The sequence below is a fragment of the Puma concolor genome, chromosome E3 (assembly GCF_028749965.1).
Source record: "Puma concolor isolate L17-30 chromosome E3, mPumCon1.1.hap2, whole genome shotgun sequence".
In the NCBI taxonomy this organism is placed as follows: Eukaryota; Metazoa; Chordata; class Mammalia; order Carnivora; family Felidae; genus Puma; species Puma concolor.
The window spans coordinates 40,205,064-40,229,603 of NC_141682.1; the positions used below are offsets into that span (position 1 = coordinate 40,205,064).

The 24,540-nt window shown below is 63.8% G+C and overlaps 6 protein-coding genes across 15 annotated transcripts; 3 read left to right on the forward strand and 3 right to left on the reverse strand.

Annotated features, from left to right (window-relative positions):
• On the forward strand, window positions 1-7,490 carry BICDL2 (BICD family like cargo adaptor 2). Of its 2 annotated transcripts, XM_086691434.1 has the most exons (10): window positions 1-108; window positions 1,429-1,724; window positions 3,999-4,214; window positions 4,338-4,454; window positions 4,531-4,677; window positions 5,535-5,726; window positions 5,829-5,978; window positions 6,437-6,567; window positions 6,795-6,915; window positions 7,001-7,490. In XM_086691434.1, exons 2-10 carry the CDS (start codon window positions 1,443-1,445, stop codon window positions 7,160-7,162), a joined length of 1,518 nt encoding a protein of 505 aa, XP_086547560.1. In that variant the 5' UTR covers window positions 1-108; window positions 1,429-1,442; the 3' UTR covers window positions 7,163-7,490. The 2 variants fall into 2 exon arrangements, with proteins under 2 accessions (XP_086547560.1, XP_086547561.1); XM_086691435.1 differs by lacking the exons at window positions 1-108; window positions 1,429-1,724 and adding an exon at window positions 1,792-3,777.
• A 26-nt stretch (window positions 7,491-7,516) lies between these two features.
• THOC6 (THO complex subunit 6) lies at window positions 7,517-10,511 on the reverse strand. 2 transcript variants are annotated; one of them, XM_086691437.1, is made up of 13 exons: window positions 10,382-10,511; window positions 9,487-9,602; window positions 9,345-9,409; window positions 9,149-9,252; window positions 9,031-9,068; window positions 8,899-8,947; window positions 8,704-8,775; window positions 8,510-8,612; window positions 8,359-8,408; window positions 8,208-8,270; window positions 7,997-8,107; window positions 7,776-7,910; window positions 7,517-7,691 (listed from the first exon to the last, which is right to left on the reverse strand). In XM_086691437.1, exons 1-13 carry the CDS (start codon window positions 10,418-10,420, stop codon window positions 7,611-7,613), a joined length of 1,026 nt encoding a protein of 341 aa, XP_086547563.1. In that variant the 5' UTR covers window positions 10,421-10,511; the 3' UTR covers window positions 7,517-7,610. The 2 variants fall into 2 exon arrangements, with proteins under 2 accessions (XP_086547563.1, XP_086547562.1); XM_086691436.1 differs by lacking the exon at window positions 10,382-10,511 and adding an exon at window positions 10,252-10,367.
• A 279-nt stretch (window positions 10,512-10,790) lies between these two features.
• On the forward strand, window positions 10,791-12,126 carry HCFC1R1 (host cell factor C1 regulator 1). Of its 4 annotated transcripts, none has more exons than XM_086691445.1 (4): window positions 10,791-10,918; window positions 11,219-11,275; window positions 11,362-11,514; window positions 11,745-12,126. In XM_086691445.1, the coding sequence occupies exons 1-4, from the start codon at window positions 10,824-10,826 to the stop codon at window positions 11,878-11,880; spliced, it is 441 nt and encodes a 146-aa protein (XP_086547571.1). In that variant the 5' UTR covers window positions 10,791-10,823; the 3' UTR covers window positions 11,881-12,126. The 4 variants fall into 4 exon arrangements, with proteins under 4 accessions (XP_086547571.1, XP_025772603.1, XP_025772606.1 ...); XM_025916818.2 differs by having other exon boundaries at window positions 11,389-11,514; XM_025916821.2 differs by lacking the exon at window positions 11,219-11,275 and having other exon boundaries at window positions 11,389-11,514.
• A 240-nt stretch (window positions 12,127-12,366) lies between these two features.
• Window positions 12,367-14,535, reverse strand: TNFRSF12A (TNF receptor superfamily member 12A). Its single transcript, XM_086691446.1, has 4 exons — window positions 14,372-14,535; window positions 13,484-13,588; window positions 13,104-13,238; window positions 12,367-13,018 (listed from the first exon to the last, which is right to left on the reverse strand). Exons 1-4 carry the CDS (start codon window positions 14,463-14,465, stop codon window positions 12,963-12,965), a joined length of 390 nt encoding a protein of 129 aa, XP_086547572.1. The 5' UTR covers window positions 14,466-14,535; the 3' UTR covers window positions 12,367-12,962.
• A 655-nt stretch (window positions 14,536-15,190) lies between these two features.
• On the forward strand, window positions 15,191-18,204 carry CLDN6 (claudin 6). Of its 5 annotated transcripts, XM_086691440.1 has the most exons (4): window positions 15,364-15,870; window positions 16,479-16,664; window positions 16,917-17,071; window positions 17,165-18,204. In XM_086691440.1, the coding sequence occupies exons 2-4, from the start codon at window positions 16,562-16,564 to the stop codon at window positions 17,603-17,605; spliced, it is 699 nt and encodes a 232-aa protein (XP_086547566.1). In that variant the 5' UTR covers window positions 15,364-15,870; window positions 16,479-16,561; the 3' UTR covers window positions 17,606-18,204. The 5 variants fall into 5 exon arrangements, with proteins under 5 accessions (XP_086547568.1, XP_086547566.1, XP_086547564.1 ...); XM_086691438.1 differs by having other exon boundaries at window positions 16,917-18,204; XM_086691442.1 differs by lacking the exons at window positions 15,364-15,870; window positions 16,479-16,664 and adding an exon at window positions 15,191-15,280 and having other exon boundaries at window positions 16,917-18,204.
• Window positions 18,205-18,874: 670 nt separating this feature from the next.
• Window positions 18,875-22,463, reverse strand: CLDN9 (claudin 9). The gene has a single exon (XM_086691444.1). The coding sequence runs from the start codon at window positions 19,601-19,603 to the stop codon at window positions 18,950-18,952; it is 654 nt and encodes a 217-aa protein (XP_086547570.1). The 5' UTR covers window positions 19,604-22,463; the 3' UTR covers window positions 18,875-18,949.
• Between the last annotated feature and the right edge of the window lie 2,077 nt (window positions 22,464-24,540).

Sequence of the window (24,540 nt, forward strand, 5' to 3'; positions counted from 1 at the left end):
CCGCCCGCGGCACCGCCCCCTCACCTGTGCGGGCCTGGCACCTGGCGCCGCCTCCGGAAGAGGGGATCGGGGACCGCGGGGACCTCGGAGGGAGCCCGGAGTCGGCGGGTAGGAGCCTAGGGGCGCCGGACACGGGCGCCCTTCGAGTTTCGGGCAGGACAGGGCCAGGACGAACGGGCGCCGGGGGTGGCGGGTGCCGAGTCCTGGGGTCGGCAAGCGGGGGGCGCCGGCAAGGGGGGAAGGTGGCCGTCTCGGGCCGGGGTGTCGAGGAGCGGGGGCGGGGGGGGGCGGCCCACACGCCCGGGCCGACGTGCTAGACAGCAGCTCGATGCGCGGAGGCGGGAGGAGGAGGGACGCTCCCGGGTCTCCAGAGCGGGGTCGCGCCCACAGGGGCCTCGTCACGGAGACTCCCGGTCCCCGGTCGTCGCTGCGCTGGGACGACGGCGACTACTGGGTCCCGCGGTAGGGCTGGGCTTGGACACCTGGAGAGGAGAGAAGAGGAAGGGGCGGGGTGCTTGTGTGTGTGTGTGTGTGTGTGTGTGTAGGGAGTGGGGCCCCCCAGAGGGCTGGAGGTGGGGAGGGTGCCAGGCAAGCCTGGTGTGCCTTCGCATAGAGCCCCTGAACCGCCGGCCCTGGGCCGCCCTAGGAGAGCGCCACCAGGCTCCCATCCCCAGGGGCGGGCCGGGAAGTAAACAGAAACCTGGAGCGGGAGGGCCTCCGTCCGCCGTCCGCCGGCACAACCTGTTACCTTGCCCTGCCCCTGGCCTGACCCCCGCGCCCTGGGAAGCCGCGCCAACACTCTACAATGGGCATGGGGACTCGAGACACCATGGATCTCGAGAAGATAGGAGAACGAGGCCTGGGCTACCTCGTGGGAGGGCTGGGGGCTGGGGAGGGCATCTGAGCCCCAAGCTGTTGAGGACCTGGGGCTTCTAGAAGAGGAGGAGGCTGGATTTCTTGGGGCAAAGTGGTCAGGAGCCGTAAATTCCCAAGGGCCCTGTATTCTTGGGAGGGGAAGGGGCTGAACTCAGCCTTGAGTCCTGAGTCTCTGAGAACTTGGTTTCTGGGAGGAGGTTCCCTGCGGGTGAGGGGCCGGGAGACAGAACAGCTAAGGTCTGGGAAGAGGAGGGCAGTAACTCTGGGTGACCTGCGGTCCCGGAGCACGGGGGCAAGGCCACCTGGGGGCAGAGGACGTCTGCAGTTCACTTCCTTGTGCTCCCTGCCTCAGTTTACCCTGGGGACAGTAACGGAGCTGGGTGGCCAAGACACAGATCATTAACCCTTCATGGCCCAGGGAGGCCCCGGCTGCAGGATTGAGAGGCCAGATCTTGACCAGCAGGGGGCAGGCACCATCGGGCTGCAGAGTAGAGCGTCCTGCAGCCACCTGTGCCCACTGAGCCACCTGTGCCCACTGACCTGTGCCCACAGATGCCGAAGGCACCATGAGCTCCCCGGAAGGGCCAAGCTTCCCGTCGGGGCTGCTCTCGGGGGGCGCCTCCCCCAGTGGCGACGAAGGCTTCTTCCCCTTTGTGCTGGAGCGGCGGGACTCATTCCTGGGAGGGGGCCCAGGGCCCGAGGAGCCCGAGGACCTGGCTTTGCAGCTGCAGCAGAAGGAGAAGGACTTGCTGCTGGCCGCGGAGCTCGGCAAGATGCTTCTGGAACGCAACGAGGAGCTACAGCGGCAGCTGGAGACACTGAGCGCCCAGCACTCGGAGCGTGAGGAAGTGAGCCGGCGGCAGGGGGCAGGGGTGGACGGCAGGAGCTTCTAGGCAGGTGGGCAGGTGGCAGACAGGCGGGCAGGGGGAGGAAAGCCCGGCAAGGGTCTGTCTCTGGGACAACGGTTCAGTGCTGAGCCCCGTGCTCCTGGCCCGGCTCTCCAGTGGTGAGGGACGTGGGCTCTGAACATGTCAAGATCTGGGTTCAGACCTCTGCTTGGCTGTGTGATCCCGGGCGAGCCACTGGCCGTCTCTGAATCCGGGGTCCGGCTTCTCGGCGGGACGGCACGACCCCTCCAGCAGCTCAGGGGCAGCCCCTCCCGGCCTGGCTCTGGGCTAAGCACCTTCCATACGTCGTCTTGGTCCATTCTCACCTAACCCTGTGAGGCAGGACAGTTCCTCCCTCTGCCCAGGCTGTCCTCAGCCACAGTCTCATTTTGGGGGGGGGGGTCACACCGGGCCCACTGAGCGCCCTGGACGCCACTGACCCCGGCCTTCACAAAGCCCCAACCACTGAGACGGGCCTGGGGCGCTACTACCCTCCCCTCTTCCCCGGGCCACCTCATGGGCATCTCGACATAAGTGGCGCTCTTGACCCCTGCGCTCCTCACCCCAGCTTCCCGTGTCAGGACCAGAGCGTGAGCCGCGCACGACCCCTCTCCTCCTGCGTGTGCATGCCCTGGTGACCTTTCCTCTCAACTAGATTCTGAATCCGCCCACCTCCCCGACATCTCTGCAGCCTCCAAGCTGGTCGCGGCCAACAGCCGCTCTGCCCCAGACCCGCGGCCGCCCCCTCACGCGTCCCCAGCTTCCGCTCTTGCCCCCTGGAGCCCATTCTCCATGCTCCAGTCCGGGGCAGCCAGAGGGGTCTTCAAGTTGCAAACCGGGTCGTTTCGGTCCTTACCCCAAATCTCCCGACAGCTCCCTGTCACACTTGGGATGACGCGGAAAGTCCTCACCCGGGCCCGAGAATCCCCACGTGCAGGCCTGCCGGACCTCAGCTCGCTGGGCGCACCGCCCTCCTGCCGTAGGGCCCCTTTTTGGTTTCTTGAGTAACCCGCGCGTATTCCCTCGGGGCCTTTGCACCTGCTGCTCCTGGAGCAGCCCTCTTCCCCCTTGCCCCTTAGGCCTCAGTTCAAACATCACTTGTACCCGCAGGCTACCCCACTCTTCCTCTCCAGGGTTCCTTTAGCGCCCTCACGGTCCCTCTGAAATTACCCAGTTCAAGAGCATGTCCATTTGCCTGTGACTCTCCAGACTCTAAGCTGCTGGAGGTGGGGAACTGGGTGGTCTCACTCCCCGCAGACAGCCAGACCCCACGACGGGAGGAGCTCAGCAAATACCGGACGGATGGCTGCTTGACCGGAACTTGGGGAGGTGAAGGAACCTGTCTGACCACAAAGCAGCAGCAGAGCCGGGCACCAGCCAGGACAACCAGACCCCGAAGCTGGGGACTCGATCCTAGAGCCATGTTGCCCCCGTGGCATTTGGCTAAGAGCTTGGCTGCCTGGGTTGGAATCCCTGCATCACTAATTTGCTGGGTGTCCTTGGGCAAGGCGTTTCACCTCTCTGAGCCCCAGGTTCCTCAAAGACAAAATCAGCACATTAACAATTCTGCCTCTCGTTGGTTAAATGAGAAGCGCCAGGAACGTGCTCGCACAGGACCTGGCAGGCAGGACACCTGCTAATAATTGTAGCAGCTGTACGGTTAGCATCACCTTCCTGCTTTGAGAGTTTATAGAGAGTGGGGACCAGAGGCCGGCCGCCCAGTTTGCCTGCCTCCCCAAGCTGGGCACCCAGGTGTGCCAAGAGCGTCCCCCTGCTGGTTGGACAGGTTTGGGGAAGGGCACGCAGAGGCACGGGGCCCAGGCGGGGCCTGCCAGGGTTAATTAGAGGGAGCTGGAGGAGAGGGGCTGAGCGGAGTCCGAGCAGAGGCCAAACCTCCACGGCCCCTGGGACATTGGTTCGCGAGGCCATGGGCCGGGGCTTAAATTCTGCCAGACTCAGGCGCCAGAAACGGCGCCTGCGGCCTCGGGTCCAGAAGCCCAGGCAGCAGCCAGAGGTGAGTGGGCACCGGGACCCCCACTGCACTCCAGGCCCGGCTCGGCTCCTCCAGCCTGGCCTGGGAACCTCTCCACCTCCCCTCCCCGCCCAGGCTCTGGTTGTCACCCTGCCTGCCTCTCCCTCTTGCCTCCATACCTGTCTCAGCTCAGCCCCGCTCCGACGCGCCCCTGGCTCTGTGTCCACTCGGGCCTCACCTGACTCTCCGTCCGGCCCCCACAGCGGCTGCAGCAGGAGAATCACGAGCTCCGCCGGGGCCTGGCAGCCCGGGGAGCCGAATGGGAAGCCAGGGCGGTGGAGCTGGAGGGGGACGTGGAGGCCCTGCGGGCCCAGCTGGGGGAGCAGCGCTCAGAGCAGCAGGACAGCGGGCGCGAGCGTGCGCAGGCCCTCCGTGAACTCGGGGAGCAGAACCTCCGGCTGAGCCAGCAGCTGGCCCAGGTGGGAGGACCCCCAGCCCACGGACCCAGGCGGGGGGGAGGGGGGGATTGGGGGAGGGGAGTAGGGGCCCTGGGCTTGGGGCTAAGGCCTGGGCCACCTGAGCCCCCCCCCTTCTGTCCCCAGGCCTCCCAGACTGAGCAGGAGCTTCAGAGAGAACTGGATGGCCTTCGGGGGCAGTGCCAGTCTCAGGTCCTGGCGGGAGCGGAGCTGAGGACGCGGCTAGAGAGTCTGCAGGGAGAGGTGAGTGCCAGCTGGGGCTGGGGGCTCCCTGGGGCTGGCCGGGCACCTCCCCTCCAGCGCTGAGGTCTTCCCCCAGAACCAGATGCTGCAGAGCCGCCGGCAGGACCTGGAGGCCCAGATCCGAGGCCTGCGTGAGGAGGTGGACAAGGGCCAGGGCAGGCTACAGGCAACCCACGAGGAGCTGCTGATACTGCGGCGTGAGAGACGGGAGCATAGCCTGGAGGTGACCAGTGGGGCTGGGGTGGGTGGGTCCATCCTGCTGGGGCACTGGCCACCGCCCCGGGGGCTTCCCGGGAGATGAGCCCAGAGCTGGATCCGCGGGAGCTCCAGAAGCTGGGCCGTGACTGCGTGGGCGTTAGACTGGGCAAGTGGGAGCCTTGGAAGAGTATTGAGCAGGGGTGGTACGCTTTTAGAAGGCAGGAGAGCCTGGCAGCTGGGAGGCCAGGGCAGGGACTGAGGCCAGAGATGGTGGGGACTCGGCCCGGGTCTGGGGCAGTGGAGAGGGATGAAAGGAAGTGAAAACAGACAGCGTGGCCTGCTATTTGGGATCTCAGGAGTTTACGCTTTGTGATCCAAAAATGTAGGCTCTTGGCCCCAGGTCCCTTTTTCCTATTGTGGGACGCCCAGCCTCAGTTTGCTTGTCTGTAAGATGGGATGGTTATGGTAGAGAGCCGCCCTGAGGGTGAGGCGCTCAGCACCGCAGCGGCTGAGAAAGATCAATAAACTTTGTTGGTTGACTGCGCTGACGAGTTAGAAGATAGACCGGTCGGGGGAGGGGGCGGGGCTCTACGAGGTGACCTGATGAGGTGGGGCTGGAGGGAGGGTGATGAGAAACTTTAAAGCCGGGGCGCCTGTCCCCGCCCTGCTTTATAGACGAGGAAATTGGTACCTGCCGAGGAGAACTGAGCGGTCCAAGGCCGCCCAGCGATCCGGGCGTGGGATCCGGATCCAGCAGCTGGAGCGCGCCGACGCGCGGGGCTGCCTGGCTTTCGGTGGCGCACCGGCGCCCCCTGTGGGCCGGCTGCGGGAAGAGGGCTCCGGGCGCGCCTCGGTGACCGCCTTCTTTCTGTCCCTGCTCAGCTGGAACGCGCGCGCTCCGAGGCCGGGGAGGCACTGAGCGCGCTGCGGAGGCTGCAGAGGCGCGTGTCCGAGCTGGAGGAGGAGTCGCGTCTGCAGGACGCCGACGTGTCGGGAGCCTCGCTGCAGTCGGAACTTGCCCATAGCCTCGACAGCGACCAGGACCGGAAGGCAGACGGACACCGAGACGCCCGGGTGAGCCCGCGGTCCGCTAACCCCCACGCTCCATGCAGACTCTGCCCCCCTCCTTTTTCCGGGAGGTCTGACACCTCACCGACCGATTCCTTTGGCAAACAGGACACCCTGTGCCCTGAGATCCAAGAGGCGCTCAGCCACCAGTCTTCGCCCCAGGAGGAGAGCTTGGAGCCTCCCAAGAAGCGAGCATCCCTGAGCCCAGGGGAGATACTAGAGGAGAAGGAGGCCGAAGTGGCCCGGCTGCAGGATGAGGTGTGTTGGGGGGCGGGGGGAGCATGGCGCTAGATATAGAGTCCCTCCCAAGGCCACTTTCCGTTGCCCATCTACACCTCTGGGCCTTTACCCACGAATCCCCCTCTACCTGGATTGATCTGCATCCCAACAAACTTGCACTCAGGCTTCAAGAGCCAGCCTGTAAGCCACCCCCTCCAAGAAGACTTCTTGGACCGCATCCCCCGCTTAGTCCCACCTCCCAGTGCTTCTCTCAGCATCCTTCCTGCGGGCTTACACCACCCAACCGGCCCCGCTCCGCCCCATCCCGCACCAGCCTGGGGGCTCAGAAGATTCATCTCCAGCACGGCCCACCGCTGCCCGGAGTGTTTGTGGAGCAGGCAGGGGAGGGCGCAGAGACCTGAACCCCTGGCTGCTGAAGAGCGGGACCTGGGAGGTCAGGGGCCTACCTGTCTCTCTTCACCCTTCCCTGCCCCCAGATGGCACTGCAGCGGGCCGAGTTGCAATCCCTCCGGGAGGAGCTGCAAAGGCAGAAGGAGTTGCGGGCACACGAGGACCCCGAGGAGGCCCTTAGGGGCGCCCTCTCGGATCGAGATGAAGCCGTGAACAAGTGAGCCTCTACCACCATCCACCACAGCCCCAGTGGGGCTACAAGGCACCCTGGGCCTTCGATACCCCCACGCGTGATAGAATTATTCCCACACCCACCGGGGGCCCTCCGACTTTGTTTTCGGTGTTCGCGGCCCCACCGCAGTCCGGGTCCAGCAGCGCCCCACCACCCCTGCTCGCTGAGGCCCCAGTATCCTCGGGTCCGCTCACTGCCTCTCTTGCCTGCAGGGCCCTGGAACTGTCCCTAGAGCTCAGCCGCGTCTCTCTGGAGCGGGACTCACTCTCCCGGGAGCTGTTTCGCACTATCCGCCAGAAGGTGGCGCTGACGCAAGAGCTGGAGGCCTGGCAGGTGAGGGGCGGGGCCTGGAGGCGCGGGGCCCGGGGCGGGGCCGGCTCGCTGACGGGTTCCTCCCACCCGGCCGCCCTACCCGCAGGACGACATGCAGGTGGTCATCGGCCAGCAGCTGCGCTCGCAACGCCAGAAAGAGCTGAGCGCCACCGAATGTGGCCCGCGCCGCGCCGCGCCGCGCTTCTCCCTGCGCCTGGGCCCTGGGCCCGCCGGCGGCTTCCTGAGCAGCCTCTTCCGAAGGACCTGACGGCCGGGCCCAGGGGGCAGCGCGTGCCCGCTGGCTCTCTTTCCTCTTCTGGCCAATGTAGCAACAGGGCCCCGATCGTCTTCCAGACGGGGCTGGTAGCCTCCCCACTCAGGGAGGCTGGGCAAAGTCACACTGGGAGCAGGGGCCAGCTTTGGGGGTCAGGGGCCCCAGGTGGGTGGCGGCGCAGGTGGGGCAGAGCTGAGTCTTGTATCTATACAGGTCTATATTTTCTAAACACTTTGGGCCTGGCATGTTCCAGGGCAGAGATGGGGGTGGGTATTTATGTATCAAGATCAAACAGAGTAATATATAAAAATCATTACACTGACTTGGCCTCTATTCTTGGGATGAAAATGCATGGAAGAATAGCCTGAAATTTTATTTGGTAAAAAAAAGAAAAAAGAAAAAGCACTCCAGATCCCTGGGACAGAGGGGGTGTTGCCAGAGATCAGAAAGACAGGGAGAAGGCACGGTAGCCCAGATTGGTGAAGACATCCACCCGGCAGCTGTTACCTGCGGCTGTCAGGACCTGGAAGCAAGAGGGGGGGTGACTGGCCTGTCCACACACATGCCCCTTCCCCCCCGGCCCCGCATAGCCCCCTGCAGGACCCACCTTGCACTCGGGTGCTGCTGGCTGCTGGTTGAGACTGAGGCTGAGCAGCCCTGGGGAGGAGCCAGGCACCTGGGCCTTGAGTTCCCCACTCAGCTGCCACTGGTTGACACAGCGGCCCTGGCCAGCGGACAGAATCTGTGGAGGGCGGAGAGAGGAGTCGGGGGTCAGGACTGGAGAGGGGAACCGGGCACAGGTGGCAGAAGCAAGACAGAGGGCCTCACCAGGTCCTGGTAGAAGGTGACGTGTTTCTGTGGCGCCCGCATGGGGAAAACGGTGGTGGGTGTGGAGGATCGGAGGTGCCAGAGGGTGAGTGCTGGGCCTCCTCCACAGACCTGAGCAGAAAGGCGAGGTGTCCCCAGCCGCCGTGAGCCATAGGCCCTCTGCTGGCAGGGCCCGGAACTGTCACCCCATTCTGGACTTTGCCCTGCTCACCATCCAGTCTGAGTCAGTAGCCAAACAGCCGATCCAACGCCCATTGTGGGGCCTGGAGCACTCCTAGGAGGGAGGAGGAGGGAGAAGGAGATGAAGACACGTGGGATGCCCAGGAAGCGGAGGGGAGGACAGGGCATGGGGCACGCCTCACCTCGTGCTTATAAACCTCGATGGTCTGGACTTCCTGGGCTGAGCGCAGGTCTGTGGGGGGTGGGGGGTGGGGGGTGGGGGAAGACTCTGAGAAACACCCTGCCCTCCCCCATCTCTCTCACCACCACCTTTCCCTCCAACCTGACACTAACCCCAAAGTCGCACGGTTCCATCTTCACCGCCCGACAGGACCTCGGGGCTCCGCTCCCGCAGCGCCAGGCAGTGGATATAGTCTGTGTGGCCCCGGAGGGCCCGCTGCAGGAAGAGGGCCAGCGTCAGGAGATCCAGGAAGACTGCCCCTGCTAGCATCCAGCCCTGACCACCCCAGCTCCAGGGCCCCACTCACTGTGAAGGTCCCCGTCTCAAGGTCCATGGTGTGCAGCTGACAGTCTCCCCCTGCCAGAATGAGAGAATTCTCCTGTGGAAGAAGGCAGGGTGGAATTGCAAGTTCAGTGTAGACCCGGGACAGGGAGAGGGAAAAGGTTTAAAGTCTGGGCCAAGAACAGCGTGGGGTAGAGCTCCAGTCACAAAGGGCTCAGACCTTGGGGACCAGAAGCAAAGCATTGATCTCAGGCACTTCTAGGCTGGTCCTGCGAGAGAGAAAGCGAGGTCAGCTCTGGTGAGCCAGTACCTTCACCCCCAAGTGCCTTCTGCCCACGTGGCCCTAGCTCACCTGTACGGGGGCTGACGTCGCCAGAGCTCCTTACAGCCCTTCATGGAGGGAAACACAGTATGTCAAAGGTTCTCTGGGCCTGGGCAACCCAGCCTTTCCCCAGCTCCACACTCCTTACCTTCTTGAGGATCTCTGCCCAGAGCCAGGCTTTCACCTCCCCATCCCCGGCACTGAGCAGATGTCGATCCGTGGAGACCATGCAGTAGACGGGCCCGTCATGGGCTAGATGGAAATGCAGAACTTGAGTGACGCTGTCCTGTTTCCCTCCTCCATTCCGGGGGGTTCCCTAACCCACACTCAATGGCTGCACCCACCTTGGAATGTCACCACGGGCTTCTTACTTTCCTCTTTGGCCTCGGAGCTCAAAGCGGCAGACAGACTGAAGGGAGAGGGGAGGGGGGGGCCTGAGAGTCAGAAGCAGGGGCACCAGTCTCGGGGGGAAGCAGGGGTGAGTACCTGAAGATGGCTATCTGCCCGTAATTGTTGCCAGCTGCCAGGAACTTGCCGCAGGGTGAGACGCTCTGGGAGAAAATGGTCATGTGCAGCCGCTGCAGGGCCTGAAACACCTCGATCTGTGGAGAGAGGCTGCATGAAGGCTGCCTGGGACATCTGGGCCGGGGACTCCCAACTCCTTCCTGCTGCCCCTGCCGCCTGTCCGGCCCCCCCACTGCCCAGGGATCTGAGGCCTCCTTTGAGGCAACCCACCAAGTGGGTCCCAGGGGTTGCTTCAAGAGGGTGACGAAGTGGGCAGTTGAGGTGGGACGTCTACCAAGTACCTTGAGCAAGCACCCAGCCTGGCTTCCAAGATTCCTCAACCTCAAAGTCAAGGAGACTTTGTCACAACTGTCTGAGCTACCGTATCTATAACTTCGCATAGCGCTGCCTCATTAAAAGCGCTTACAAAGTGGCTCCATTGTCCCAAGACAGAAAAACACACAGACTTCTGATCCCTACTCTCTGGCTTTTTTTTTTAATGTTTGTTTATTTTTGAAAGAGAGAGACAGACAGAATGAGAGCAGGGGAAGGGCACAGAGGGAGACACAGAATCCGCAGCAGGCTCCAGGCTCTGAGCTATCAGCGCCGAGCCCCAAGAGGGACTCGAACTCACCAACCGTGAGATCATGACCCGAGCTGAAGTGGGATGTTTAACCGACTACGCCACCCAGGCGCCCCCCCCCACCAGAACTTTCATGTTAGGCGCCTAAAGGGTTGCCCGGTTACCTTCCCGCCCGCGGGTCTGAGTCCGAGTCCCGCGCAGAACAGGGCTGAGGGCATGACTCCTTGCCTGCCCCTTCCGAGCCGGGCATGGACTACAAACCCCAGAAGGCACCGCGCATCACGCCCGCCTCACCTGACCCAGAGGTACTGCGTGTGGCACAGCTCGCTCCATCGCGAGAACTACAAATCCCAGAGTGCTCCGCGCGACGCAGCTTCACGAGCCTGGACGTGCCCGCGAGCGGTTGCCCCTCGCGGAGCCGCACAGCCTCAACACGGTTCGTCGGCCCGGCGCGAAGGCGGCCGCCGCGTGTTACCCCGAGCCCCAGGAGCCCAGGGACCGCCGCGAAGATCGCCAACACTAAGTGGCGACCACCGCAGCCCCGCTACGCCAGATCCCCTCCCCCACCCCGCGGAGCAGACCCGCCTTCCAGCCGCGCGTCGCTCGTCCTCCGCGCCTGCGTAGAACCTCGCCGCTGCGCGCGCCTAAAGCCACGCCCCCCGTGCTGGACCACGCCCTCTGAGGCTCCGCCCTGTCACCCGGATCCCACCCTCTGCCCGCAGGACCCCGAACCCAAATGATCCTACAGCAGCCCCTGGAGCGAGGCCCCCCAGGTCGGGCCCAGCGCGACCCACGGGCCGCGTCGGGGACGCCCCGAGGCCAGGACTTGAGGTGTGTGTAGGGGCGCTGGGTGGGCCAGGCCCAGGGGCTCAGGACCTTTGGCTGGAGGCTCTGGAGTGGTCTGCAGGATGACAAGCGGTGGGGCGAGTCGTCAGGGCTTGGGCATAGGCTGAGACTGGGCTGAGAGGTCTGAAGCAGGCTGCTGGATGGCCTGGGAGAGGGGGGTGACTTAGGTGTCAGCTGAGACAGAGGTGGGCTGGGGGCTCCTGGCTTACACTGCAGGCGCAGGAGAGCAGATCCTGGGGATGGGGCGAAGAGGGTGGGGTGCACCTGGTTTTCTTTTCTTCCCAGCTCCCCTCTCCAAGGAGCTGTGCCCATGAGCACCAAGCGGCGCCTGGAGGAGGAGCAGTGAGTTTGGGGACAGGGAGGGACTCCCAACAAGACCTCTGTCACCTTAGGTCCCCATCAGACTGCTGCTCATGTGAGTATCCTAGCCTGCCTGTCTCCCCGTCTCCCCCCAGGGAGCCCCTGCGCAAACAGTTCCTTTCTGAAGAGAACATGGCCACCCACTTCTCTCGACTCAGCCTACACAATGACCACCCTTACTGCAGCCCCCGCATGGCTTTCCCATCTCTGCCCCCACTAAGGTAGGCACCATCCACCGTCTGGGCCTTCTGGAAGATCACACCCGATCTTTGGAGCCAGTCTCTAGGCCCTGCCTCATCCTGCTATTTTTAGCTTCTAGCCAACCTCTGTTGTTTCCCATCTTGGCTCCTTGGAAGGTGCTGGCAGCCCACGAGCTCCTGGGGACCTGGACCCGGTGGGAGGTGGCTCTTCCAGACTAGCCTCAGCCCCATGCTGCTACTTCCTTTTCCAGGAGTCCTTGCTCTGAGCTGCTTCTCTGGCGCTACCCTGGGAACCTGATCCCCGAGGCGCTCCGGCTGCTGAGGCTAGGGGATGCCCCCACCTCCCACTACCCTGTGACCCAAGCTGGAGAGATAATGGAGCTCTGAGTGCTGGTGGGAAGATCCCTGCCTATCTTCCGTCTTCCCAAAACCGAGAAGACCAGCATCCCCACTAAGGCACCAGCTGTCCTGCTTATTCTCCGGACCAGGCCTCTGGGCCACAGGACCTACCCCCAACAGAGGAGGACACTGAACCCCACGGAGCCCTGGGCCGGGAGGGGCAGGAGGAACCAGAGCATGGGAAGGGAGGCATTCCCCTCCGGAGAACCGAATAAAGATTGCCGAGCAACTGAAGGCGTCAGTCTGGAACCCTGGGGCCTTTGGGAAGGAAGGTGGGAAGACTGGGGTGCTGGATGCTTAGGGTTTCTCAAAAATCTTCCCTGGAAAACGGTCAGGGCCAGGCCAGGTCCTGGCAGGCTGGGCTCAGGCATTGAGAATGTGTGAGTCAGAGCCTCACCCCCGCCCCCGCGGCTGACTCACTCCTCCCTCCAGCTCTGGGAAGTCGGGCTGGGGATCGTGCCACTCTCCAAACCATTTAAAGTTATAGATTCTTTTATTAATAAATTCTCCCTCCCCTCCAAACGCTCTCCCCAAAATAAATACTCCCCCCCCTTCTTTGGGGGTGGGGGGGACAGTGTCTTAGGGCCAGCCCCCCTAGAGGGCCAGCCCCCTAGTGTTAGCAACAGGTCCCTGACCCCCCCCAGGCAGAGACCCTGTGGTGGAATTTCAGTACATCTGAGTTGGTGGGGCCTCGTGGTGTCTGGCCCTCGGGTCAGCCTGGCCCTCAGGCCCTGGGGGTGGAGGGAGGGACCCTTTGTGCAAATGCTGCGGTTCCTCAGTGTCAGCTGTCTGGTGTGACCCAGCATGGGTCTCCTTTCCTGTCCTGGAGCCAGAGCCAGGGCGGTCAGACACCTTGGAAGCCTCCTCGGAAGCCTGGGCCCAGGCCTCGGGGAGGTGATTCACCAGTGCCCCATCCCTCCACACCCCTGCGGTTGGAAGAGTCTGGCTCTGGCTGTGTGTCGGGTGAGGGGTTGGCTCCAGAATGAATGAATGAATGAATGGATGGATGGATGGATGGATGGATGAATGATGAGTGGGTGGGGCCTCCTGCTTGGCAGGGGCTCTCACTGTCACTGGATAAGTGCCACGCCAGGACAGCCCTCCCCGCCGGTCTCCTCAATGGGGGCTGCAAAATAAGAAGAGGGGTGGTCAAGGGCAGGGGAGACGTCGAGGAGTGATGGGGAGTGTGCGGGCGGGCCTGGCACACTTACTAGTAAACTTCTCTCTCCTGCGGCACCGTCTCCAGACCAAGAAGCCAGAAAGCAGTCCCAGCACGAGGGCTAGGCTCAGAGCGCCCCCCAAGATGGGCCACAGTAGTGGGAAGGAGGCTGGAGGGGACGCAGCGCCTGGGGGCGGAACTCCAAGTCAGACCTCGCCCCTCTCGGTACTAGCCCCGCCCCCTAGGTCCGAGCCCCAAGCCTTTACCCCACCTTGGCCCCTGCCCCGAACCCACCATTTTCCCACCCACCTCCCGCCCACCCCCACTTCCCGATTAATTCCTCAGATCTGAAGCACTGCACCCCTCTCCGCCCGGGCAATCCTCTCTCCCAGTCTGGGGGCCGCTCGCCTCCGGGCCCCGCCCCCCACTCACAGCCCAGGCAGAAGTCGCTGTGCGGTCGCGCCGGGCACGACGCGCAGTCCATGCACTTGTCGAGGTCCGCGCTCCAGGAGCTGCCGCGAGAGCAGGGGGTGGTGCCTGGGGAGGGGGCCGCGGGTCAGGCCGGGGCGGGGCACGGCTATTCTGGGGGCTGAGGTCAGGGTCTGTCGGCTCGAATAACGTGAGTCACCGGCGCCCTCCCCTCGCATTCCTCACAGGTGACCGCACGACCCGACCGGGACTCGGCAGCGCGGGGGAAAGGGGGGCATAGCGCGGGACGCTTGTGGGGGGGGGGGTCAGGTCCCCCCACACAACCCCCCCCGCAGCCGGCGGGTGACTCACTCCTGGGCACGGGGCCGAACCCCGGTCCCTCCCCCCACATAGCTGGGCACTGAAGTCACCGGATGGAAGGAGGTACCCCACATGGTATAGGGGGTACAGACCCCCGTGCCCTCGGCACCACCATCCCCCCACCCCGACTCTTCGGTCACTGGGGCTAGACAGAACACGTATTGAACAGGCTGGGGGCGTGCCTTCCCACCGAACCAGACAACCCGCCCTCAAACTTTCTCCCTCCACTTCTGAGTCTGGACTTTTTAGGACAGAAGCACCCCACCCCACCTCACCGCTCCCCCCTCCCCCAGTTGAACGGGGCGGGGGGGGGGGGGGAAACAGGCCTGGCCTGAGGATGAAGTTCGGAGCGGGATGAACCTCTCCTGGCCAGAAGCCCGGTGTCCGGAGACCACCTGACCGGGATCCCCACGTCCGCCTAGTACCGCCCAGATCGGCCCCGTTCTCTGGGTCCCCGGTGCCGGCTCCGCGATCCCCGGCGGGAGGCTCCCCCCGGCCTCCCGCGCAGCCCGGGCCCCGCGCCCGGCGTACCTGGCACTCGCTCCCCGGCCACGGCGCCCAGCAGGGCCAGCCCGAGCCCCAGCGCGAGGAGCCGCGGCAGCGGACGCAGCGGGCCGGAAACCATGGTGCGGGTCCGGCGGCCGCGGCCGTGTGTGCCCGCCGCGCGCGGGCCGGGGCGGACAGCAGCCACTCCGCCTCCACCCCCGCCTTCCGGGGCGGTCCCCTCGGCTCGGCCCGCCCCGCGCGGTCGGCTCCTGGACGCCCCGCCCCGCCCCGCCCGGCCCGCTGAGGTCAGTCATTCGCTCAACAAACACCGCCTCCTGGCGCGAGCGGCTGGGACCCCCGCAGGGACGCAGCCCTGGCCCTGCCCTCTGGAAGCTGGAGTCCTGGAGACGTGTGCTGGCGGAATCGGACACGGAACAGCCCACCGCAGAGACACCTGCGGCTTTCCTAAGGTCCCCAGGGTATAATAACAACAGAACAATAACAACAACAAAATAATGATAATAATATGTCTTTAGTTTCTACCTTAGGACATAGTTACACAATAAAACGTGGGCTTCTTGCCTCCTTTTGGCCGAGTAGGAAACTGGAGCTTGGGAAGGTTAGGTGAGTTGCCGAGGTCACAGCGGTAGTAAGTAGCGGAGCCAAGAGCCACGCTCCGTTTGGCTCCACGCCCTGTGCCCCGACCCGCTGCGGGCCCGACGTTCGCCAGCTGAGGTCCCCGCACCCCGGGCCAGATGCGGGCGCAGCGGCCCCCGGCTCGAGCGACCCCAACTGACGAAGCTGGGATTCGCGCGCCCGCGGAGGTCCGGAATGGGGTCTCTGCCCCTCCCCGGGGCGGTGGTCCGGTGACGTCACTGCCTCTTTAAGACCCCCGCCTCCGTCCCCGTCCGCACACTCGGCGGTTCCTACGAATCCCAGTGGGCTTCTTTGCAGGTGAACCTGGGGGAAAGTGCGCGCGTTGGAGGGGAAGAGGCAGACTCCTCGAGGAGTGGGGTGCAGACGGCGTGGGTGGGGGTGCGTGTAGAGAACCTGGGCTGATCTGGCTGCGGCCACCGGGGCACAGCTCCTGGCCGGGGATCTGCACCGAAGCCGCAGAGATCAGGTCCCTCTGCAGCCGCGGAAGGGTTAAATGCCCCTCCCCCTCCCCCGGGACAAAGGCACCGAAACCCGGGCGCCCCTCCCCCACCTGCTCTGCTCCCTGGGGCGGGGCTCCCCTCCCCCTCACCTACCGGAACCGACCCTGCTGCTCCCGCCGCCATTAAACCCTCCCCGCAGAGCGCCACTCGGGCTGGGACCTGGCGACCCTTCCTCGGGCGGGACTCAGGAGGGAACTAGGGGTCGAGAGCGGGAGTGGGCGCCCTCGGACCAAGCCGAGTCCGCAGTGTGCGGAAAGAGAAGGGGTCGAGGGCAGAGGTAGGGTCTCGGAGGGGAGAGATGCCGGGTGCCTGGGCCGGCGTGGCCCCTGCGCTAACCGGGCCAGAGGCCTGGAGGACTGACAGCGGGTTTGGGGAGAGCGCGGCCAGGTATGGCTGGGCGTGGGCGATGCAAATGAGGAGTGGACGGTCTGTCTGTCCTTGGGCCACACTGCTGGGGCCGGTGCTCAGTTCAGCTCCAAACCGTGCGCGGCAACTTTGGGTAAGGGAGAGCCAGAACAGGACCCTGAACAGAACTGATCCCCCAGCCAGCCACAACACCAAGTGGGATGCGAGGGGGGGCCAGGGCTGCGGCGGAGGAGCTGGTTCACTGGGCAGACTCCAAGGGTTTCAGGTCGTCTTAGGGAAGTTGAGTCCTTAGAGGATGGCATTTGGGGCAAGAACGCACAACAGAATGTCCCCCACCTTGGAGGTATGCTCACGGAACCCCAGGGCGCAGCCGGTAGCCCTGGGGAAGAAGCGCTTTTGGGTGAGAGGGTGGTATTTGTGGTTTTCACTGCTCCTGCCCCTCTGGGGTTTGACTGAGGCTGGACTGGGCCAACTGGGCCAGGCAAGGCCGGGAAGGGTGGGTCACCTGAGACACAAACATGACCACCTGCCTGGGGGGATGGAACCGGGCTGGGGTGAGGAGTTTGTACACTGCTACTGGGTGGTTGGGAGGCAGCTTGGATCGCTAATCGTCATGTTGAAACTGACAGGTTTTGAGCCTGAAACTCATGGCTAGCACCAACCCACCATCTGTGTGCCCTAAGGAAACGCCCGGAAATTGCTGTCTGATAAAATGCAGGAAAAGTGGCTGGGGCCATGGACTAGCATTGGTATGGGCTTTGTGTCTCATGTGCCCTCGAGACAGCCAGGACTGGGTTGCTTACTTTTTCGCTCTTGTAAATCAACGGCAACCCCAAAGCCGGCGGGAGGTGGGGGGCCAGGGGTGGGGGGAACTGATGCTAAAGCGTTAAGTGTTCGTTTTGGCCACGAGAAAATGAGGCTCAGAGAGTGTGCTTTGCCCCTGGTGTACTGATTCCCAGGGTTTGTGTTCCCGGGGGCCACGGCATGTGGCATGAAGAGTTAGCACGGGAACAAAGGGTCTGGACCTGCCTGTCTTAACAGCAGTCTCCTTGCGTCCCCCAACGTAGCTCCTCTCAGCCTCAACCTCGCCATGGCTTCCGCTGGCCTGCAAATCCTGGGGATCATCCTGACGCTGCTCGGCTGGGTGAACGCCCTGGTGTCCTGTGCCCTGCCCCTGTGGAAGGTGACCGCCTTCATCGGCAACAGCATCGTGGTGGCCCAGGTGGTGTGGGAGGGGCTGTGGATGTCCTGCGTGGTGCAGAGCACGGGCCAGATGCAGTGCAAGGTGTATGACTCCCTGCTGGCGCTGCCCCAGGACCTGCAGGCCGCCCGCGCCCTCTGCGTCGTCGCCCTCCTGTTGGCTCTGCTCGGGCTGCTCGTCTACCTCGCGGGAGCCAAGTGTACCACCTGCGTGGAGGACAAGGACTCCAAGGCCCGTCTGGTGCTTGTCTCTGGGATCATCTTTGTCATCTCGGGTGTCCTGACCCTTATCCCTGTCTGCTGGACCGCCCACACCATCATCCGGGACTTCTACAACCCTTTGGTGGCCGAGGCCCAAAAGCGGGAGCTGGGGGCCTCCCTCTACCTGGGCTGGGCAGCCTCTGGTCTTTTATTGCTGGGGGGGGGGCTGCTGTGCTGCACATGCCCCTCGGGGGGGGCCCGGGGCTCAAACCATTACATGGCCCGATACTCTGCCTCTGCCGCACATGGCACCTCTCAGGGTCCCTCCGAATACCCCGCTAAGAATTATGTCTAATTCCGGTAGGGGAGCGGGGACTCCCTTGACAGCGGAGTCTAACTTCCTGAGCCGGAGACGTGGAGATGGTGATCCAGACAGCTTTGGGTGGTTTTTTATCTTTTTTGGGGGGGAGGAGCGGGGGGAGTGGTATTTTTAAAACTCAGTTGGTAACCCGACCAAGGAACTCAGCATCTCTCTTGGGCTCTGCTGCTGGTGCGTCTCACCTTTGGATGATGGAGCCAGGGAGGTGATGCTTCACAGTTTCTGGATCTTTCTCCACCCCGGACATCCCCATCTCGGAGGCCAACCCGCAGCCGCGGGTCAGCGTGAAGGCTGCCTGCTGTTCAGATGCTTGCAGCCTGTCCCCAAGAGTCCCTCCTTAGTGGTGGGTCCTCTGAACCCCCAGGGGCTCCTGAGCCTCAGGTAGCCCGCCCTTAGAAGAGCGGGCGGTTTAAGTTACCAAAGAACCACCCACCTCCAAGTGTTCCGACCTCTGGCTCCTCTACCCTGAGTCCTGCCCCAGCTGTGCCCTAGACCACCTCCCCCGCCCCCCTCTGGCTCACCTTCAGCCCCTGCACGCTTCTGTCACAACCCCCCCCCCCCGCCGCCCCCCACAGTTTTTGTTAAATAAAGCTCGTCTTATTTTGTCGCTTGCCTTGGGTGTTGCTGGGGGGCTGTTGAGAGCCAGCCCGGCAGGGGGAGAAGGTGGGTGCAAGTGGCTCATCTTTCTCACCCTCACACCCCGCGTGGTGAGTGAAGGTACCCACGGGACACGTCCTGGAGCGGGCCTTGGACTGACAGTCCCAGGAAGGCCACCCGGTCTTCCCTGCCTGACCACAGATCAGAAGAATCCAAGGTACAAATGCTGTTTATTCCCTACTGGCAGGGGGGAGTAGAGGGTGGGGTGAGGGGCTGGGCCTCCGGGCCTGAACTTCTGGGTGCAGGTGGTGGCCAGCTGGAGGGGACCCGCTCCAGGGCAGGGATCCCCTCCTCATTTTGGAACCAAGGAGCTGCTGCCCTTCAGGTGAGGGGCAGGCTCCTGGGGGCAGGGGTGGCCTCAGGAAGAGGAGTGCCAGCCGGAGTCCTGGACCAGAAGAAGATTGTGGTGGGAGGTGGGGCAGGCCAGCTTCGCTCTGCCTGGGTGGAGGAAACAAGAACGCGTGGGCCCCCCCGCCCCCGCAGAAAAGGGTCTGGACTCTTCCGGGCCAGCTGGCCACACCTCTGGAGCCAGACCTGACTGGAGCTTCTGGAGAGCGGGTTTCGCCAAGGGAAGGGGTTGACGTCGGGGGGCAAGGGTTGCCACAGGGCATCCTGCACAAGGTCAGGGCTCTGAGCAGCGGGCTTCCGGGGACGCTCTCCGCCTCATACGTAGTCCCTCTTGTCCAGCCCGGACGCACCTGAGCGGGAGGGGATGGAGTAGCCCAGCCTGGGTCCTCGGGGCCGGTCGATCTGGGGTGGGGGGCACGTGCAGCAGAGGAGCCCCCCGCCCAGCATGAGCAGAGCGGCGGCGGCCCAGCCCACGTAGAGGGAGGCCCCCAGCTCCCGCTTGAGGGCCTCGGCCACCAGGGGGTTGTAGAAGTCCTGGATGATGGCGTGCGCGGTCCAGCAGACCGGGATGAGCACCAGGATGCCGGAGAGGAGGAGGAGGACCCCTGCGGTGAGCACGATGCGGGCCTTGGCACCCTCGTCCTCCACGCAGGTGGTGCACTGGGCCCCCGTGATGGCCACCAGCAGCCCGAGCAGAGCCAACAGGAGGGCGATGACGCAGAGGGCGCGGGCGGCCTGCAGGTCCTGGGGCAGCGCCAGCAGGGAGTCATACACCTTGCACTGCATCTGGCCCGTGCTCTGCACCACGCAGGACATCCACAGCCCCTCCCACACCACCTGGGCCACCACGATGCTGTTGCCGATGAAGGCGGTCACCTTCCACAGGGGCAGGGCACAGGACACCAGGGTGCCCAGCCAGCCCAGCACGGCCAGGGTCATGCCCAGGAGTTCAAGGCCGGCTGACGCCATCTGTCCCCTCAGGTCTTCTTAACCCTAGACGGCCCGCTTGACTCACTGGGGTACGTCAGGTGCTGCCGGGTGGGGGTCTCGGTGCCCAGAACGTGGGGAAGTCTGTGTCCTCGGCCAGGACCGTCCTCACATCTGTGGGCCTCTTGCAAAGCACCTCTCTGACCCCCACACGCACAAGTCAATCTCACAGTCTCACAGTCCCACTCAGCGGAGTAGCGGTGTCCCTTCGAGGGGCCCGTTGCCCATCAGATGCCCGGCGGACGCTGCTCCTGCCACCCTGCAGGCACTCACGTCCCGGCGTCCCAGCTGCCGCCCGTCTGACCCGGCTTGCACAGACCCTCCCGACCCACCTTCGGGCTGAAGAGAGCCTTGTCCCTCCGGCAGGCACGGGTTCACGCCGAGCAGCACACCCGCTGTGGGTGTCACCTGGGGACTCGGGCCGGCTCCCAGACGCAGGCGGGGTTTTGAGGCCGAGGCAGGGGAGGGGCAGCAAAGCTGAGAGCGGTGAAGCCTGAGCTACAGGGAGTAGGCGGCGGGGGTGGGGTGGGAGCCTAGGAGGCGGGACGGAGACCGGGAGCAGGGGAGGAAAGAACATCCGGGCCGGTGGGAACACAGGGACAAAGGAAAGGGGAGACTGAGGACCAGCTGGGGAGTAAGGATTGGGGGGGGGGTCATAAAAGCAACAGGCTCTGCACTGAGAAGCGGAGGCTCGGCGGCCTTCCTGAGCCGCCTCCTACTCCTCCCCCAGCCACCCCTTCTTGTCGTCTTTGCTCCCTGCGACCCCGTTTCACTCTACGTTGCAAACACGCCCAGATCCCCCAGTATCGCACACCCCCGCCCCTGTCCCCCTACCCGCCGGGGACTCTCAGGAATCCGATCCGTCTCCAGTCTCAGCCCAGTGGCCCTGGCTGCTCCCAAGGGAGGGGCCCCGCCCGCACTGTTCCCCCGGCAACAGGTGCCGGCGCCCAGCTCAGGTGGCATCGCCCAGGCAACGGCCTAGAAACCCCCCCCCACTTCAACCTCAGCTCAGGTGTGCCCTTCCCACCCCCCACACTGAAACTGAGGGCTCAGCCGAGCTGCTGAAGGTCTCTAGTGGCAAAGGATGAAGGCGCTGTTGTGGAAGTTGGGGAGGGGCGTGCAGGGGTCTGTGGGATGAAGGGGGATGAGTAGTGGAGACAGGAGCCCAGGATGGGGGTGAAGCCCCAGGACCCCACTCTTTCCTGTGAAGAGCAAGTGATCACTCTGTCAGAGACACCACGGAGGAGGGCGAGGGGACGAAGCCTGCTCACCGTCTCCAGGAACGACGACCCGTCCTGAAGACCTTCTCGGTGCCTGTGACTCCTCTCGTGGGGGGCAGCCTGGGAGTCAGACTACAGCTCAAATCCTGCCCCCAACTAGGGACAGATTATGGAAGGCCAAGGTCCTTAACCTCCTTAGGACAAAGACCCCTGTGAGAAACCTTGTGGGACCCACAAACATGAGCCCCTCGTTTTGGGGGGGTGGTCATGAACTCCCTCAAGCCTCTTCCCGGCTGCTAGGAACTGAGGGAAGAGGAACAGGGGTGGGGAGCCTTCCTTCATTCCGTTTCCTGGGGGGCTGGGAGGACTCTCCAAGGCAGAGCTGGGCCCTCACCTGGGACGGCCTCTCACCTCCACACCTCCTCCTGAGGGCCTTGGCCCGTCGGCCCCGCGGGGAGGCACCCGTTGACTGCCCGCGGAGGCTGGGAGGGGGGTGCTGGGACCAGGCCGGATCTAGCAGGGCCAATGGGGGGGGGGGCAGGCCTGCGAGGCCCCCACATACACCTGGGGGTGGCACGCACTGGGTGCCTCTTCACCTGTTCAGTGGGACTTCGTTTACAAAGGATTTTAACTTCGAGCGGGTGCACTGCTTCTGGGGATGGGTTTTAGCATTTTTTAGAAGTTTATACTTTCATCAGATCTGCAAAAGGCTCAGTGACGAAAAAAAGCTTGAGAGCCCCTCCCTCTAAAACAGAGACTGAAAGGGGCGCCTGGGTGGCTCAGTCACTTAAGCATCTGACTTCGGCTCAGGTCGTGACCTTGAGGTTTGTGGGTTCAAGCCCAGGGTCGGGCTCTGTGCTGACAGCTCAGAGCCTGGAGCCTGCTTCAGATTCTGTGTCTCCCCCTCTCTCTGCCCCTCCCCCACTCATGCTCTGTCTCTCCCTCTGTCAAAAATAAATAAACATTAATAAAATGGAGACTGAGGCCAGTGCCGATAAGTGGGCCGATGAGCGGGTCTGAAAGGTAGACGCTGGTGGCTAGAGTTTCCTCCACACCCTTGCCTCCCCACAGGTTCAGCTTTTCAGCTGGCTGGGGGGAGGGGTGCTCCTCCCTTGTGAGGGGCCGACTTGGTGGCCGGGTGGACATGGTGGGCAGTGGGGGCGGGGGGAGGGGGCAAGTGGCCAGAGCCCCCTGCAGGCTGTGATGGGCCTGGGGAATCGTGGGGTTTGTCCAGCTAATCCAGCCCTGGGGCCCTAGATTTCACAGCGTGGGCGGGGAGGGGTGACTGGTAAGAAGGGGAGGGGAGGGGTGGCTGAGAAGGACAAATAGAGGCAGGCATTCAGGGCCCAAGGAATCCAGCCACACAGGTTCCAGCAGGTGTCAGGAGGCAGCAGCAAGCCCAGGTATCGGAGGGGCCCGGCAACCCTCCCGTAGCGCCTGCGTCCTGGGCAGCCTGGCCGGGGGTCTTTCCCGTCCCTGGGCTCAGAGACAGCCTCGGCACAGTGAGACCCACCCAGCCCGGTTTGCCTGAGAGCCTGCAGTTGGGCCCGGCCTCAAGGACCCCCCAGTTTCACAGGCAGCTTTAAACCCCTGATGTTGTCACAGGGCCAGTGCGGGGGGGGGGGGGGGGGGGGAGGGGGGAACACTACACACACATCGTGCCCAGAGGTGGCACTGAGGACCCTAATTGTTTTAGATCCCAATTCTCGGGCTTGACACGTCAACACTCAAGCACAAAGACCCACACACACGGGAGGTGAGTGCTCAGAGGCTGAAGACACCCCCAAACCAATCGGAACCAGACCCGTGGTGGGGGGCCCGGGGAAGCTTCAGCTTCCTCCCACCTAAGTCTACTCTTTCCCCCCTTTGAGAAGACAACGCACCTCCCCTCAAGGCCTTCGGGGAGGTTAAAAGTGGGACGATCTGTCCGAGAGCAGGGAGGGGCCGAGAGGACGCCAGAGGCGGTCAGGGGAACCGCTCGCAGGAGGGGTGGGCAGCAAGGACGATGGCGGGGAGACCCCGGAAGGCGCTTCCCACCCTCAGCCCTCACTCAGGCGGGGTCTTGGGTCCCCAGGTCCACCCGGACTTGGTTGGATCCGAGAACCAAAGGGTTAAAGTTGGGGCCCAGCGGGGACTGTAGCTGGGGCCGGAATGTCATTGATATGGAGAGGCGGGGACTCCCTCGGCGCGGTTACCATCTCAAAGGCACTTCGACACATCCACTGGAATCTCCACCCCCACTGCCTTCGCCGGGGAAAGAGGTGGGGGAGGGAAAACTGCCCCAATATACTACTGTGGAGGGAAACTGAGGCACGGGGGTGTGTGGCCTGCCCCACTTGCTGCTTCGGTGGGTGGTGGAACTGGGCCCTATCTGTGTTCTCCGGAGGGCGGCTGGCGGGGCCGCTCAGGTGGGCGGAAGACACGCCGGCTTAGAGGGGGGAAGGGCGGGGGCGGGCTACCTTCAATCCTCACCTCCACCAGGCTTTTGGAGGAAAGTGTGGCCCGAAGACAAAGACGGGAACGAAAGGTCAGAGGGCCATCATGGGGCCAAGGAGAGCATGGGGGTGGGCACGGGGGCTGTACGGCCCAAGGACAGCATCAGCCTCTGCTTCGGAGGTGCCCAAGGCCCCAGACTCTGTTAGGAGAAAGGCCAGATCCGCTGGCCACTGAACCAAAAAGGGGCAGATGAAGCCCGAGGTCGCATATCCGTTCTTGCTGGGTTACTACGCCCATTTTACAGACCCAGAAACAAGGTGGGGGAATGCGGGGGCAATGAGAACTTGGCCACACGTACTCGTGAGAAACAGGACCAGCCTGAAGGCGTCCAGACCCTGGCCCAGAGCACAGTGTGGGGATGGGGGGGGGGGGGGGCTGAGCCAGGCCTCCCGGTGGCAGCACAGCCACCCGCATGCACCACCCCACCCACACCCTGCCGAGGTCCTCCCCTGCCTCCCCTCCCTCTCCCCGCTCCTGCGCAGGGAAGTCTCCGCAGAGAACCGCACCTGGATCTGGTTACACCGGGAGCCACCGTCCACCCTGGGCGGCACCTTCACCGTGTCTGTCCCCGCCACAGAAGGCACCAGTTGTTCACCACCTGCTGTGGGCAGCTTAACGGAGCCCGGGCAGACCTCGAAGGGCAAGTCACAACTGCAGTGATCTCCGGGGGGCCTCCCGGCTGTAAAACGAAGGGAGCCGCCTGCCTTGCCCGCCCCCAGGGTCACTGCAAGAATTTGCCCAGGCAGCGAGCACCCCACACACCTTGGGGACCACTGTAGGTACCGACTTGGGACTAGAGTATTTTGTTAACAGCATCGTGGCGGTTTCCCTCGTAAACCTGGTCAGACGCCATGGATTGGGTAGCAATGAACTTTATTCCTGTCGTAACCGTCAGCCTTCAAATAGCAGTCTTCATCCGTCTGGAGTTTAGAGGTGAGGGGGTTGCCCCTGACCTCACTGCTGTGTTCTTACAAAGAGGGGACATTCAGTCTCGTCCCTCCCATTTGGTCTGATTCTCAGTGGAGACGAGAAGAGTGCTCCAGGAAGTGAAGAGGCTGAAGAGAGCAAACCAGCAGGAATGGGAGCACGGCCAGAACGCAAGACAAGGGCAGGGGAGTCATCATGAAGGTACCAGTGACTCTGGCTCCTGCCCAAGGACTCCAAGGGACAGCAAGGTTCAAGCAAGAAATAGGGTTTTAAATA

What these genes read in the sequence shown, in the direction of transcription:
- BICDL2 (XM_086691434.1), top strand. Translation starts at nt 1,443, where the DNA reads ATGAGCTCCCCGGAAGGGCCAAGCTTCCCGTCGGGGCTGCTCTCGGGG. An exon ending in TAGAGAGTCTGCAGGGAGAG is followed by an intron (nt 4,455 to 4,530) that starts GTGAGTGCCAGC and finishes GTCTTCCCCCAG; the next exon opens with AACCAGATGCTGCAGAGCCG. An exon ending in ACGGACACCGAGACGCCCGG is followed by an intron (nt 5,727 to 5,828) that starts GTGAGCCCGCGG and finishes TTTGGCAAACAG; the next exon opens with GACACCCTGTGCCCTGAGAT.
- THOC6 (XM_086691436.1), bottom strand. Translation starts at nt 10,305, where the DNA reads ATGCCCTCAGCCCTGTTCTGCGCGGGACTCGGACTCAGACCCGCGGGC. An exon ending in TGGAACCGTGCGACTTTGGG is followed by an intron (nt 8,409 to 8,509) that starts GTTAGTGTCAGG and finishes CACCCCCCACAG; the next exon opens with ACCTGCGCTCAGCCCAGGAA. An exon ending in CTACTGACTCAGACTGGATG is followed by an intron (nt 8,108 to 8,207) that starts GTGAGCAGGGCA and finishes CTTTCTGCTCAG; the next exon opens with GTCTGTGGAGGAGGCCCAGC.
- HCFC1R1 (XM_086691445.1), top strand. Translation starts at nt 10,824, where the DNA reads ATGATCCTACAGCAGCCCCTGGAGCGAGGCCCCCCAGGTCGGGCCCAG. An exon ending in CGGCGCCTGGAGGAGGAGCA is followed by an intron (nt 11,276 to 11,361) that starts GTGAGTTTGGGG and finishes TGAGTATCCTAG; the next exon opens with CCTGCCTGTCTCCCCGTCTC. An exon ending in CCATCTCTGCCCCCACTAAG is followed by an intron (nt 11,515 to 11,744) that starts GTAGGCACCATC and finishes TTCCTTTTCCAG; the next exon opens with GAGTCCTTGCTCTGAGCTGC.
- TNFRSF12A (XM_086691446.1), bottom strand. Translation starts at nt 14,465, where the DNA reads ATGGTTTCCGGCCCGCTGCGTCCGCTGCCGCGGCTCCTCGCGCTGGGG. An exon ending in CAGCGACTTCTGCCTGGGCT is followed by an intron (nt 13,239 to 13,483) that starts GTGAGTGGGGGG and finishes TTCCGCCCCCAG; the next exon opens with GCGCTGCGTCCCCTCCAGCC. An exon ending in CAGGAGAGAGAAGTTTACTA is followed by an intron (nt 13,019 to 13,103) that starts GTAAGTGTGCCA and finishes CTTATTTTGCAG; the next exon opens with CCCCCATTGAGGAGACCGGC.
- CLDN6 (XM_086691438.1), top strand. Translation starts at nt 16,562, where the DNA reads ATGCAGGAAAAGTGGCTGGGGCCATGGACTAGCATTGGTATGGGCTTT. An exon ending in TTGCTTACTTTTTCGCTCTT is followed by an intron (nt 16,665 to 16,916) that starts GTAAATCAACGG and finishes CCCCCAACGTAG; the next exon opens with CTCCTCTCAGCCTCAACCTC.
- CLDN9 (XM_086691444.1), bottom strand. Translation starts at nt 19,603, where the DNA reads ATGGCGTCAGCCGGCCTTGAACTCCTGGGCATGACCCTGGCCGTGCTG.